Source organism: Lacerta agilis, chromosome 17, assembly GCF_009819535.1.
Source record: "Lacerta agilis isolate rLacAgi1 chromosome 17, rLacAgi1.pri, whole genome shotgun sequence".
NCBI classification, from domain to species: Eukaryota; Metazoa; Chordata; class Lepidosauria; order Squamata; family Lacertidae; genus Lacerta; species Lacerta agilis.
The window spans coordinates 22969157-22984090 of NC_046328.1; the positions used below are offsets into that span (position 1 = coordinate 22969157).

General features: G+C 46.4%; 1 protein-coding gene across 2 annotated transcripts; it reads right to left on the reverse strand.

Annotated features, from left to right (window-relative positions):
* Window positions 1-664: 664 nt before the first annotated feature.
* RAB25 (RAB25, member RAS oncogene family) lies at window positions 665-13853 on the reverse strand. Of its 2 annotated transcripts, none has more exons than XM_033135919.1 (5): window positions 13409-13853; window positions 6971-7166; window positions 3310-3503; window positions 1437-1517; window positions 665-838 (listed from the first exon to the last, which is right to left on the reverse strand). In XM_033135919.1, the coding sequence occupies exons 1-5, from the start codon at window positions 13446-13448 to the stop codon at window positions 702-704; spliced, it is 648 nt and encodes a 215-aa protein (XP_032991810.1). In that variant the 5' UTR covers window positions 13449-13853; the 3' UTR covers window positions 665-701. The 2 variants fall into 2 exon arrangements, with proteins under 2 accessions (XP_032991810.1, XP_032991811.1); XM_033135920.1 differs by lacking the exon at window positions 13409-13853 and adding an exon at window positions 7637-7674.
* Window positions 13854-14934: the final 1081 nt, after the last annotated feature.

The window sequence follows — 14934 nt, forward strand, 5'->3', positions numbered from 1 at the left end:
GCTGTAGTTTGTTAAAGGCGCTGAGATTTGTTAGGATGCACCTCTTTCCCTCCCAGAGCTACAATTCCCAAAGTTCCCTGTGAAGGGAATTGTAGCTCTGTGAGGGGAATAGGGGCCTCCTAACAACTGTCAGCAAGCTTAATAAACTACAGCTCCCAGAATCCTTTTGGGGAAGCCATGACTGTTTAAAGTGCTATCAAATGTACGGTGCGATTATGGCCTTAGTCACAATAACCTGCAATGGAACTTGCACTGCGATCCTAGGCCTATTTGGATGAAGAAGCCCTACCAGAGTTCAAAGGACTTCACTCCCAGCTAAGAGGGTACAGGACAGCTAGTTGTGATTAACTTTTGCTGGATTGTGGCTACTGTTGCATTCACTACAGATTCGTATCTGTATTGGAAGACAAGGCTGGGACATTGCAGGGTTGCGGGTAGTTCTTTTGTACAAGTACGGACCCACAAACACGGAATTCTTGATTCAAGATGCTTTGTCAACCCCAAACACACTACTGTGCTCCCTAGATTTAGGTAGGCGAGCCTGATCCAAAAAGTTTCCATAACTACCCCCCAGACAGCAGAGGCTACAGTGAGACGGACATCTTGGCCATAAAACATCATCCAGAGTGTGGAATCCTCTCCCACCCACCAAACGTTGGCTTCCTCAACACGGCTGATGTTCCTCACGTGCGACCCTCACTTCAGAGGTTCAAGCAACAAGCTCGCTTCCCTTCCACAGCTTGAGAGGTGGAGGCTGCATCAGTGTGTTCGGCAGAGAGCGAAACGGTGTTCTCCAGGGGGCTTTTCTGCTTCTGTTTCTGCACTTTGTTGAAAATGTCTAGGAGACGAGAAGGAATAGATAAAGATGGTTACGCACCACCCCAATCTCCGAGCAGCGAGAGATTCCAGGAGTGCCCCAGGGGCTCACTTTCCTTGGAATGAAGGTGTCTTTAGGACAGATGGTTTTATTTGTACAGGTAACTCACAATGTACGCACATTTGGCTTGTGCAAATCCAGCTTTACGCACTTGGCAATAAAATTTTGAATTTTTTTTTAAAGGGGGCTTGAATGAGAAAATGGGGAGTGGGGGCTTAAAACAAACCCTTCTCCATAGGCTGCAGCCCCTTATTGGATTAAAGAACAAGTGACAGCAAGGAAGATCACCCTCCTTCTCAGCCCTGGCTATGTCACTGTGAGTTTGGGTACCACCCACTGGTGGAGGAACGGGGGGTGCCATTGTGCCCCCCCCCCGGACATGCGCCACATGCCAGATGCCATGCCCCCACAGGTGGTTTGCCACGCCCCCCGAACGCGTGCCGCGCCCCTGTGGGCAGCGTGCCACGTCCCTGGGATGCACGTCACGCCCCTGCCTGCTCTCTGCCCCCGGTAGTGGAGCAAGCAGCTTCGCCACTGGTACCACCAACCGATGACTTACCTCTCAAGATAGTTTCAAAAGCCAATTCAACATTTGTGGAGTCCAGCGCAGAGGTTTCCATAAAGAGCAGACCATTGTTTTCTGCAAGAAGACAGAAGCAGTGAGACCCTATCAGACCTCCATTAATAGATAAGATAAGATAAGCTCACCAATTTAAAACTGGGATTGGTAGTCATTCTATCTTTTTTATTTCATCTATCTATATAAAAATGTTCAAGCTGGGTGTTTGTTGGCGAAAGCCTTGCTCCGTAACCGCTTGACCGACTGCCTTCAAATTTGGACACAACGTTCCATGGCAATATGGGAGTGATCTGATCTACTTACATTGAAGAAAAATCACACCTATCAAACCTAAAAATGCGATTTTGTACAAAAAACATAGCGCCCTCCAGTGGACGTAAAACGCAGCACACTATAGAACAACAGACAGGGAGGGAGGAGGAGCAGAACTTGAGGTCAGCTCAGCCAATAGGCTGCTGGCGGGGGAGTGGCCGGAACACACTTCAACTGCCGCCACAAAGACAACTTGCCTCAGGCTGCGCCATTTGCAATTATACAACAGTAAGCAACAGAGTTTCGGGGGTGGCGAACAAATCACACCACAGGAGTTCAACAGGAGAAGCTGTGGTGAGGCAGGCGAAAGTGGGGGGGAGAGAGACAGAGAGGTGCCAGGTGAGAGTTCAACGGGAGAAGCTGTGGGGAGGCAGGCAAAAACGGGGCAAAGACAGGAGGAGGCAGGTGGAAGTTCAACAGGAGAAGCTGTGGGGAGGCAGGCAAAAACGGGAAATATGGAGATGAGGCAGGCGGAAGTTCAACAGGAGAAGCTGTGGGAAGGCAGGCGAAAACGGGGGCAAAGATGGAGAGGAGGCAGGCAGAAGTTCTACGGGATAAGCTGTGGGGAACCAGGCGAAAACGGGAGAGAAAGACTGAGAGGAGGCAGGCTTAAGTTCATTGGGATAACGTGTGGGAAACTAGGCGAAAACGGGGGGGGGAAGAGACTGAAATGGGCCAGACGGAAGTTCGTGGGGATAAACTGTGGGAAACCAGGTGAGAAGGGGGGGGGGAGAGCCACAGCAAGGCGTGGCCAGGCCAGCTAGTAATTTATAAAATGCATTCAGAGAATACTGAAACAGTGGACAGAAAGAGAATATAATACTGTGGTACCTATGTTCCTGAACGGCTTAGTTGACAAACAAATTGGCTCCCTAACGCCTCAAACCCGGAAGTAAGTGTGCTAGTTTGTGAACGTTTTTCGGAAGCCGAACATCCATTTTGGCTGTCGGCATTGTTTCCGGGGCCAATCAGCCAACCAAAAACCGCACCTTGGTTTGCAAACGTTTTGGAAGTTGAACGGACTTCCAGAACGGATTGAGTCTGAGAACCTAGGTACCACTGTACAGACAATAACACAGTTTGTAGCCAATTTAATCCAGTGGATTAATCAATTGTTAAAAGTGTCTGTGATTGATCAGGCTGTAGATTTCATTTTTATATAGTGGCATTGCTCGTTTAGTAATAAAACACATTATAAAAGTGTGCCAGTACAGATGGCAGGAACTATTTTAAAACAGGCACTCCATCTTAAAGCTTCTAACTCTTCACACAAGTGCCGAGAAGGTACATGGGATGCTGCCTTATACTGAGTCAGACCACTGGCCTGTCTAGCTCAGTACTGTCTGCACAGATTTGCAGAAGCTCTCCAGGGTTTACAGCAGGAGACACTCCCAGCCCCAGCTGGAGACACTGAGGGGTTGAACCTGAGACATTCTGCATGCAAGGCAGATGCTCTACCACTGAGCCACAGTCCTTCCCTGCAGTGGAGCACAAATCCTTCTCGGAGCCTGATGCGTGAAGCCACAGAGCTGTCCCCTACCTGCATACATCTTGGCTTCCTCTGTTGGGACCTCCCGGGCTTGGGTCAGATCTGTTTTGTTGCCCACCAGCATCACAATGATGGTGGCCTCTGCGTGGTCATACAGCTCCTTCAGCCAGCGCTCCACCACGTCATACGTCTGGTGCTTGGTGATGTCGAAAACCAAGAGGGCTCCCACTGCGCCTCTGTAATAACTGAGAGATCAGGACAGGGTTAAGAGAAGGGCGTATGAAGAACTAGCAGCAACAACAAGGAAGCATGGGTGTCCCACAATTCCTTCTCTTTTCTTTGGAAGTGTCAACATTATTTCTTAAACGAGGCCTTTGATTACAACTTACATTTAAAGTGGTACGGTGTCGCTTTAAACAACCGTGGTTTCTTCTGCCTCAAAGAATCCTGGGAACTGCAGTTTGCTAAGGGGAGTGTTGTGACTACAACTCCCAGAGTTCTCTGGGAAGAGGGATCGACTACTGAACCACTTTGAGAATTATAAGTCTGTAAATAGGGCCCTCCTACCAACCCAATGGAGGCAGTGAGAGATTTCACTTTCTTGGGTTCCATGATCACTGCAGATGGTGACAGCAGTCACGAAATCAGAAGACGCCTGCTTCTTGGGAGAAAAGCAATGACAAACCTAGACAGCATCTTAAAAAGCAAAGACATCACCTTGCCGACAAAAGTCCGTATAGTTAAAGCTATGGTTTTCCCAGTAGTAATGTACGGAAGTGAGAGCTGGACCATAAAGAAGGCTGATCGCCGTAGAATTGATGCTTTTGAATTATGGTGCTGGAGGAGACTCTTGAGAGTCCCGTGGACTGCAAGAAGATCAAACCTATCCATTCTCAAAGAAATCAGCCCTGAGTACTCACTAGAAGGACAGATCCTGAAGTTGAGGCTCCAGTACTTTGGCCACCTCATGAGAAGAGAAGAATCCCTAGAAAAGACCCTGATGTTGGGAAAGATGGAGGGCACAAGGAGAAGGGGACGACAGAGGATGAGATGGTTGGACGGTGTTCTTGAAGCTACTGGCATGAGTTTGGCCAGGCTGCGAGAGGCAGTGAAGGATAGGCGTGCCTGGCGTGCTCTGGTCCATGGGGTCACGAAGAGTCGGACACGACTGAACAACTGAACAACAACAACCAACCCACAGCGCCCTGTACAAACTACAGCTCCCAGAATTCTTTGGGGGAAGCCATGACTGTTTAAAGGGGTATCATAGTCACTGGCAGAGGATGAGGGGTGGGTGGGAGTGCACTGCCCCCGGCAGCGTGATCCCAGTGGGGTTCCATCGCGGCTGCCCTCCCCGCCCATGCTGGGCACCCCGACCCCACAAGCGGCACGCCCCACCCCCAGGACGCATGCCAGCCCCACCCCTGCCTGCTCTCTGCCCCCCCCCCAGAAGCTCCGCCACTGATCACAGTGCTTTAAATGGTGTGAAGGTGGCCTATGTTGTTTCTTCTTTCCAGATCTTCCAGCTTCCAGATCTTCCACCTTAGATCTCACTTTTCAAATCACAGTATTAATGAAAGAGGTCAACAATTTGCATTAAAAATGTACGTAGGGGTTTATATCTATGGATGAAAGCTTACAAATAATTGCTATACTTAAAATAGAGATACAGAACATCTCCCTATAGTGGGGAAGACAGCGGGTGAGTGGTGGGTTTGCCTAGTCTGCTAACCACTGAAACACTGAAAGGTAACTTCAAAGCTCCCGCATCCTTTTTTATGGTCCCTTATTATTTAAGCCAGTCTTGGACTGGACAGCCAGGCAAGAACATGAGGAAGGTGATGAGCAGGGCTGGTGAGGGTCCCAAGGGCCGAACAGAGGTGACTGGAGGGCCACACAGAAAATCAGAATCACAGAGTTTGAAGGGACTACAGGGATCATCTAATCCAACCGCCTGCAATGCAGAATCATCAGAAAGGCCTTGTTCACAAGTCCTATTGAAATGTCTTTACTTCAGAGTTGCATTGACATGCACACCCTACCCTTCCGCCACAGAGGTAAGAACAGACTCTTCATGTAGGCAGGAAGGCTCCTGTTCACTGCTGGCCACACTCAGATTTCGTTTGCTACCTAGAAGGAGTTTGGACGTCTTCCAAGCATTATACTCAGTTTACCGCAGCAACAGATTGCTGTTGACAAAGGGAGGTGGACATCCATAGCAGAACAGGAGGAGGCCACAGGGTCTAGAAACTTGAGTGGCCTCACTCAACGCTGCAAAGTCATGAACTTAGCTTTCTAACCCGATTAGAGAATCTCTGCAGTCTACTAATTAAAAAGAAAAAAACAAAACATGCAGAGAGTTCAAATAAGTAATAATGCTTAGCAATTATAACTTCCAAGGGTGCAGCCACATTCATTGTCTTCATTACAACAAACTAATCCTGTATTACCCGGGCATCTTAAGAGGCTGATCACTTTTAAGAGTTGCTCTTCCAGAGCACACTTTCGTCAGGTGCATCTGATGACACAGGGCTGGGTCCGTGACTGCTCGGCTCACAGTGATCTTATTATCTTTAGGGTGGAACAAGTCCTTTGTGTGGTTTTTAGCATTTTAATACAGCGGCGTTGGACTGCAATCATATTCATTTATTTAAAAAGCTTCTGTGGTTGCCCTTCATCAAAACAGGTTGCAGGGCGGGGTGCAACAATATAGATAATATTTTGGGTGTGTCAGGAGCTGCTCTGTCCTTCTGGTCTGGACAGGGTCACCAGCCCTGATCTGGGGAGTGAGGGGAGAGAAGAGCCACAGAAAATGCCACTGATGTCATGTATAACTTAAGCTTGCTTTTTCCTCCTCCCTCCCAGTCCTTTTTCCTCTTTTTAGATGTGTGCGTGGGGGGGGGAACACACTACAGGCATGTGAACCCTGGAGGGTTGGCTCAGAGGACGTGGTGGAGCCTACAGTAGTCCAGTGGGACATGTCTGAGAAGCATTTGAGGATAAAATCACTTGCATCCACCAGGACCTCAACTCTGTTGTTATAGCAGACAAATCTCAAGAGGTTTCCTCTTGGGCGTTTTAATACGGTGCTGTGCTTGTGTGTTTAGGAACTATTGCTCCTGTGGTACCTGTGTTATGTTCACAAGTATTTTTTACAAATTATATGTATCTCAAGAGGAACATCATTTGGGGACACTTATGTATTTTTAGATGAGCACTAGGTCTTCTTTCATTGCCGTTTTAATGCTTCTTGTTTCTTAACCTGTTTTTAGCCTGCTGTCATTTTAATGGTTTTAAAGTATTGTTCATTTTTCTTATTGATAATATTATTGATTCAACTGCTTTATTTTACAATTACGCAGTGTATCCATTTCATAAAATGAATAGAATTAATTTATATTTTTAGTCTGTAAAATATTGGAGATGGTTTGGTGTAAAAAGCAACTAACAACATCAACCCCTGCTTTAGTGTAAACATGCACAGGATCGGGGGCTGAATGAGCATGCAAAGCACTTCTCTTTACGACGGTCCTGCAAGGTGACCCGATGTTATTATCCCAATACTGCAGAGGGGAGAGCTGAGGCTTGTTCAAGGCTGTGGATCAGGTCAGTGTGGATGTGGCGAGATGCTAAGGGAGAAGGGGGGGGCTTACCAGTCCGCAGCCGAATCCCTCCCAATAACTTCTGCCCCACCAGTCCTGCCCATACTTACGCCGAAGTAATGGCCCGGTAGCGCTCCAGGCCAGCCGTGTCCCAGATCTGCGCTTTCACCAAGGCATCTCCCACCAGGATGGTACGAGTGGAGAACTCCACCCCAATTGTGGTGCGGCTGTCGTGGTTGAACTCATTGCGGGTGAACCGGGAGAGCAGGTTGGTCTTCCCGACTCCTGATTCTCCAATCAAGACCACTAAGAGAAAGGGAAGTAAGGAGTGAATGCGTTGCATTCATTAAAAAGTCCAAGTGCAAATGCATTTGTTTACTTTATGAATCACTTCCTATTTAAAAAAAACATACAATCGAATCGATGTAGCAATAAACATCACCATCAAAAAAACATATTATGAAGCCAGTGCTTTTCTTCTGGTGGTGCTCAAGAGTACGCAGTACCGGCACCTTTTTTTCTAGAAGAAAAGCTATTTCATATATAATAAATTCAAAGCCAGTATGGACACAGAACAGGATTAAAATCTTGACGTAAACAGCTGGTCCAAGGCAGTTGGGCACCAGAGGTAAAACACAAAATGGCAAACTGCTCCCCCACCCCCCAACCAGGGAAGGAAGAGTGAGTGAAGATCTATCCCAAACAAGTGGGGAATAAAGATCTACAGTGCAATCTGCTGCCCCTGTGGATACTGCCATCTGAGGCGACCACCTCACCTTGCCTCATGTGTGGGCCGGTCCAGGATCTAGCCCAGCATCCTGTTCTCACAGTGGCTAATCAGATGCCTGGGGGGAAACAGCAAGCAGGATTCGAGCGCAAGAAGACTCTCCGCTCCTGTGGTTTCCAGCAACCGGTATCCGCACCATACATTCAAAGCACTATGCTATACCACTTTAAACAGCCATAGCTTCTTCCCCCAAAGAATCCTGGGAGCTGTAGTTTGTTAAGGGTGCTGAGAGTTGTTTGGAGACCCCCCTTCCCTTCACACAGCTACAGGGAACACTGGGAATTTTAGTTCTGTGAGGTGAATGGAGGCGGGTCTTCAAACAACTCTCAGCATCCTTAGTGAACTACAGCTCCCAGGATTCTTTGTGGGAAGCCATAACTGTTTAAGATGGTACCCCAGTGCTTAGATGTATGGTGTGAATGTGGCCGTAGAGCCGAGCTTTTTGCAATGCATCATGGGATGGAGTGGCTCTGGCAGCCCTCCTTAGGACAAGAACTGGGGCTCTGCAAAGGTCCCTTCTTTGCCTGAGAGAGTCCCATACCTTGCCCTTGAGTGGTGCTGTGATGCTCTCCTGGCCGCTGGCCACTCACCCAATTCACTTGCATTATTTTGAAGGCTGCTGCCAGGAACACCAGTGTGTCTGTTCCTTCCTCCCCCTGCCAAGTGCTCCTGAATCCATTTATTTATAGCTGTGATTTCACGCCCCGAAGACTTTGCAACAATTAACATGGCACATTTTCGATCGCTACAGGAAGGGCAAATACAACAGGCCATAATTCATGCAAGGTACAGTGTCCTGCAGCTCCACCAGGAAACCCAAACCTGGTAGGTGTCACTGCCTTTGAAGGCTGGGGAAAGCTTCGACAATTGTAGAATAGCTATGTTTGGCTTCTCAGAATGTGATCGGTGGACTGCTGGTGGCTGAAGCCTCCATTCAGAGGGACATGGAAAGGTTGCCGGAATACCTGCACTTGTTGCTGTGCTGTTCATTTGTTTGTTAGGATGATGACGACGATTGAGATCCTACCAATCAGGGCCCGATTTATTTATTCATTACATTTATATTCTGCCTTTCTTCCAAGGAGCTCAAGGTGGCGTCCCTTGTTCCTCCTTCTCCCCATTTTATTTTATTCTTACAACAACCCTATGAGGTTGGTTCGGCTGGGAGCCCAAGGTCACCCAAGGCTGAATGGCAATTTGAACCCTGGTCTCCCAGGTCCTAATCAAAGCCTCTAACCGCTACACCGCACTGGCTCTCAATTTATCAAACTTATCAGACAGGCTAACATGTACTGTGGCAGCCATAAAGGTAAAGGTAAAGGGACCCCTGACCATTAGGTCCAGTATGTCCGACTCTGGGGTTGCGGCGCTCATCTTGCATTACTGGCTGAGGGAGCCAGCGTACAGCTTCCGGGTGATGTGGCCAGCATGACTAAGCCATTTCTGGTGAACCAGAGCAGCGCACAGAAACACCGTTTACCTTCCCGCCGGAGTGGTACCTATTTATCTACTTGCACTTTGACGTGCTTTCAAACTGCTAGGTGGGCAGGAGCTGGGACTGAGCAACGGGAGCTCACCCCATCGCGGGGATTCGAACCACCGACCTTCTGATCAGGAAGCCCTAGGCTCAGTGGTTTAACCCACAGCGCCACCCGCATCCATAATATGTGCTTTAAAAAGCCAGCCAGTATCTTTACTATGGAATTATTTTTCCGTGTTGCTAAACTCTTCCGCCAGTTGCATGGGATGATCAGAGCGTCCGGCTGTTAAACAGAAGGTTGGTGGCTTGAGACCGCCAACGAACGGCTGTGGGAAGGATTCCTGCATTGCAGGGGGTTGGACTAGATGACCCTTGGGGTCCCTCCAACTCTACAGTTCTATGATTCCCATTTACACTTTGCTCTCTTTGTGTCAGCTCTTCGGAAACCTCAAATCGCAGCTCCTATGAGCAAGAATCCCAAATCGAATCTCCCCAACCAAGGCAATACTACAGAGATCCCTTTTCTACTTTTGCATGTACAGTATTTTGCATCTATAAGACGCCCCGTGTCTATTTTTTGGGGACTCAAAATTAAGAAAATGCACTATGTACTATCTGTGTATAAGATGACCCCTTATTTTAAACTTCAAAAATTTAGGAAAAAATATAGTCCTATACACAGAAAAATACGGTAGTTTTTCACATGGATTCTTCTGCACCTCAGAGCCTATCATGGGCAGGGGACAGGACCTCAGGCCTCTTGTTTCACACCCTCCTAGACTGCTTTCTTCTGACTGGAATGTGTCCTTGAACTGTGATAATGACTCATTTGCCTGGGTGGAGGACGGAGAAGGGTGCATGAGTGTGAGGAAACTTGCCACTGCTATTTTTCTAGAAAAAGAGGTGCCAGGAGTCACCATGAACACCTCCCTTGTTCCCTTATAATGGCAACAGCGCCCACCGAACTGAGTTCTGGTGAGTTCTGGCTGGAAAAAAGCCCTAGAATCTCAGAGTTCCCTGGGAAGAGAGACTGTCTGTTAAACAATATTATTTTTTTGGGGGGGGGAGACCATGACTGTTTAAAGTGGTATCATAACGCTTTAAATGCATGGTATGAATTAAGCCTTCTGCAGACAGAGATGGGGTCTGAAGCTGGAAAAAAGTTATTTATCTGCCAAGTACCACTGAATCTGTGTCCTCCAAGCTGGAATTTGAACGCTACCATCTCAGGGATCGTGTTTGCTCCTTTACTGAGCAGCTGCATATTTATGAAGGCCAAATATTTGTTTTGGTTTCTGAGAAAACCGCCATCCCTTATGTTATTGTTTGTTTTTTTTACTGCCTAGATGGGAGTTGTTAAAGAGCTAGAAACTTGACAGTTGGCTTCACTCTGCTTGCTTTTCCTAATGCATGCAGCTCTGGTGCTTCAGAGTCCAGATTTGAACAAACACGAACCCCTGTGTTGCAAAATGTGACAATCTACAAAAATGCAAATGCAACACACTGGCTAATATCTGTTAGTAAATATAGGCGTTGCTTGCTATTCATTGGTTGTTTTAATCTTTGTTTGACTCGTGATACATAAAACAACTTGCAGTTGCTTGTATATTTTGTGAGATGTGTTGTATGATATATATATTGTTTTGAAGTGCCTTATTTGTATAGTTTGAATGACATCATACCGATTATATTTTTACTAACAGTTATTAGCCAGCATGTTGCGTTTGCATTTTTGTAGATTATCAGAGTCCAGATCAGCACAAACTGTGATCAGATCATGGCTGGTTTCTGGCTTGTGGGTGCCCAGAACACCAAATTGGTGTGTTGTCGTCCCTCAAAAATGCTCCGGGCACTAGGGGAAAACATTTGGCATGAGGAAGCTAGATAGTTAGCAACAATTTATGACAGTGACAAGGAATACTTTTCAGCTTTGAAGGCAACATTGTCTTCTTGTCGACTTTCTGAGGCAAAAGTGGGTGTGGAATTATTTGCAAAGTAGGCTAGTTTCAGGGCTTCTTTTCCCAGCAGGAACTCAGTTCCAGCACATTTGCACTTTCATGCACGTTCATGCTAACTTCCAACACCTAATTTTCTAGGAAAATAGCACTGCATACATGCAGATGCAGATTCAGTGTTTGAAGACCGCTGTTTCCCATTGCTACAGCATTTGCAAACTCTAATCCTAACTAACCTGCAGGTGAACTCTTGCAAAGCTCAGCTTGCAAAGCGGCAGAACTCTTGCAAGGTGCTCCTGCCTCACTGAGCAGGCGAGCTGTGACAAGGCTTCTATAGAAAGGGGTAGAGGTGCATGGCTTTGCAACTTAACTCAGCTCTCCTCCTGTGGTTGATGGGGAAAGCAAAGAGTCACATGCTTTGACGTACCAGGAAACAAGGAAAGAGAAAAGCAAATAATCAAGCTGCAGGGAGGAAACTGAGCCTATCACTACCAACAATAGTCACTAGGAACGCAAAGTTTGGCCAACTGATGAGTTGCATTAAAATGAATTCAAACCTCAAGTTGGTGGCCCAAACCTCCTAGCAATTTTACATGCTTAAATTATTTAGGGTTAGGGTGTGCAACAACTGCCATCTTAAAAGATGCATTCTTGCTTCTCTTACGCAGTGAGGTAGTTGCATACATGCTATACCTTCAAAGCACATTCTTTCCCTCAAAGAATTATGGGCACTGTAGTTTATCCCTCACAGAGTTACAATTCCCAGCTACGTTTAACAAACTACAGTGCCCAGAATTCTTTGAGGCACTGTATGGTGTACTTTAGAGCTATATAACAGTAATGTGCACCATCTTTCGAAACTGCTTTCAAATACAAATATTTTGCAAATCTGTTCAGGATAATCTGTCTGAAATGTTAGGATCTCATATACGGTACCTTTAGAAGTTAGAACCTAAAATATTTCTACTTGGTTACCATCAAGAGATAGTGTTGCATCTTATAACTGCTGCTACAATTATGACAGCTAAAATTTGGGGGGAAAGTACACGCAAATATATTGGGAGGAAATCATAGTAACAAAGATAAAGTTATCTTATTATAAAAGAATACATACAAATAAGCCTAACAGATTTCTGGAAAAATTAGTAATTTTTGTAAAGTTTTGGAACATTTACTCTAATGATAATGTTCAACTTTACGCTGCCTTCAACCTGTTGTAACATTATGAGTATCACTTTACAGATGTTGAATCTAAATTTTAAAAAGCATAAAAGGTACAGTGTGTACACAACTGTGCCTTTTGTCTTTCAGTTTATTAAGCTTTAAATGTGTGCAAATTTAATCAACTAATGTGGACAGACTTAATCAGCCTTGATTCTTTAAGACAGGCACTCTTCAAGTGCCATATGGGTGCTTGACAAAGGATACTCAGCTGCAGCCCAAAGGTGTGAGCCTATTTGTCCACTAATGTCTGCACTGACCGGGGGAGGGGCTGTGGCTCAGAGGGAGAGGCAGGCACCTGTTTGCATGCAAAAGGTCCCAAGTTCAATCCCTGCTGGGATCCCCAGGTAGGACTGAAAATATCCCGTCTGAAACCCTGGAGAGCTGCTGCCAGCCAGTGTCAGCAGTACTGAGATGCACAGTGGTTTCTCACCATCACCCTAATCCTTTCCTAGCTGCAGATGGCAAGGCTGGAACAAGAGAGCAAAGAAAGGGCTTGACTGCAGAGCTGCAGCCTCTTCAAGTCATTGCCCTACTTTAGGAATTTGGCGTGGACTTCAAATACCTGAAGGGGCGTCACATGGAAGATGGAGCAAGTGTGTTTTGCTGCTGCTCCAGAAGATAGGACCCAAATAACAGAATTGTAGAGTTCAAAAGGACCATGTGGGTCATCTAGTCCAACCCCCCTGCAATGCAGGAATCTTTTGCTCAGTGTGGGGCTCGAACCCACAACCCTGAGATTAAGAGCCTCATACTCTGCCAGCTGAGCTATCCTAGTGTATTAACTGGGAGATTCCATTTAAAAGAAAGCACATTCCGACTCAACATCAGGAAGAACTCTCTGACGATGAGAGCTGTTGGACAGTGGGACGGACTTCGCTGGGATCCCTGCAATGCAGGGGGTTGGACTAGATGACCGTTGGGGTCCCTTCCAGCGTTACAATTGTGCAATTCTATAAATCCTCCCATAGCTTTAAGAAAGGTGGGCATTTTGGGTCAGCACACAGCTTTCAGGGCAGTCCAGAAAACCCAGCCAACAGTTTTTTTTGGGGGGGGAGGAATTGGGAGGTGGGGAGAGAGAAAGAGGCAAAAACAAGACACTCACCTTTAAAGACAAAGTTATAATCTTCCTCTGAGGTCCCCATGGCTTGCTGCCCTCCTGGGCCCACTTCAGCTGGAGCAAAGGGGTCCCTTCTCTGCCCTTGTCCAACAAACCAGGAAGGAGGTAAAGGCTAGGTTGCTGGTTTTTTTTTCCTTTTGCAGTGAAACCCCAAGTTTAAAGCAGAAAGAGCATGGGGGGAAGGAGGGAGGGAGGGGCGGAAAGAAGCGAGGTTCACCTGTGCAAAGAGAGGCTCTTGTTTGGAATGAGGGCAGATGGGTGGGGAAACCTTTGAAACAAGGGGGTGGCAGGGCGGGAGAAGGGAGCAACCGTGCCACCCAGTCAGGGCAGGTTAAAGGTGCAGCTTCGCCTGACTCAGTGGGGCGTGGACTCTCTGCCGCCGCGCAGGTTGAACAGGTAAGGGCTGAGCCCAGCCCCTCCGCGGCACCTCACCTGGGCGGGTGTCACCTGAGCGGAGGGACTCCTCGCCCGCTTCACCTGGGCTCTCGGTAAGGTCAGAGGGAGGAGGAAGGGAGGGGAGGGAAGGGGTTAGGAGGGGCCATTGCCTGTTTCCCCAGAAAGGAGTTTGGGCCTTTAACCGAGGCATCCATCCATAGACCATATTTTCCAACTGAGGAAAATTCTGGCAAGGCAGCTTCCAAACCGACACTTATTTACTGGTTTCTGAAATCAAGCAGGGGGGGGGGGAGCTTTGCTTAGGCAAATGACCCAGATATGTATTTTTTTTTTTTATTCTGGTGTTTGTTTATCAAACAGTTGGGACTTACAGTACTATCACTTGGCAACCCATGCCCAAGAGAGTCGAACAGACCAGGAAATTACTGCTTTTCTATCGGCCTGGCATAGTTTTATTACATGTGCAATGTAATAGGGCTCTGAGAAAACGTGGCAACTTGTGTAATAAAAAAAGTAGTTGTTATGAATCATTGTTTTTTTATTAATATTTTATTAGAAGAATTTCATTTATAAAAAGATGAGGGGGGAAAGGAAAAAAGTGAGTGAGAATGAAAAATAAAAAATACTGTTACATTACCATACATATTAATATTCAGGGTGTTTATTCTTATTTTCCTAATACACATATACTTGTCAATAACCTAATTATTCTGTGTAAACTCATTCCAAATATCATGTATTAATCCAAAGAAAGTCTGTGTCTATAAGCTGTCTGTTCATATGTTGCCAATGTTAAGCCATTGATTAACAGGAATTCTTCCAGTTCATCAGTATCAGTCTCTTGGTCACCATTAGAGCACGTAGAATCCCATTTTTGCTGTCCTGTTGTCATTTTCCATACAGTGGGTATATAATTCAAGAGCATATTCACCTCTGAAAATCTTAATTCCCCCCATAGGTTGTTTTTATAGTTCAGCACTTTCTCCCAAAACTTAGTAATTGTGGGACACAGTAAAAGCATGTGTTTCAAAGAGGCTGTTTATGACTGACATATATTGCAAATAAAGGGAGGGGTTCTCATTTACAGTCAACAGACCATTTAAATGTTTTATAAC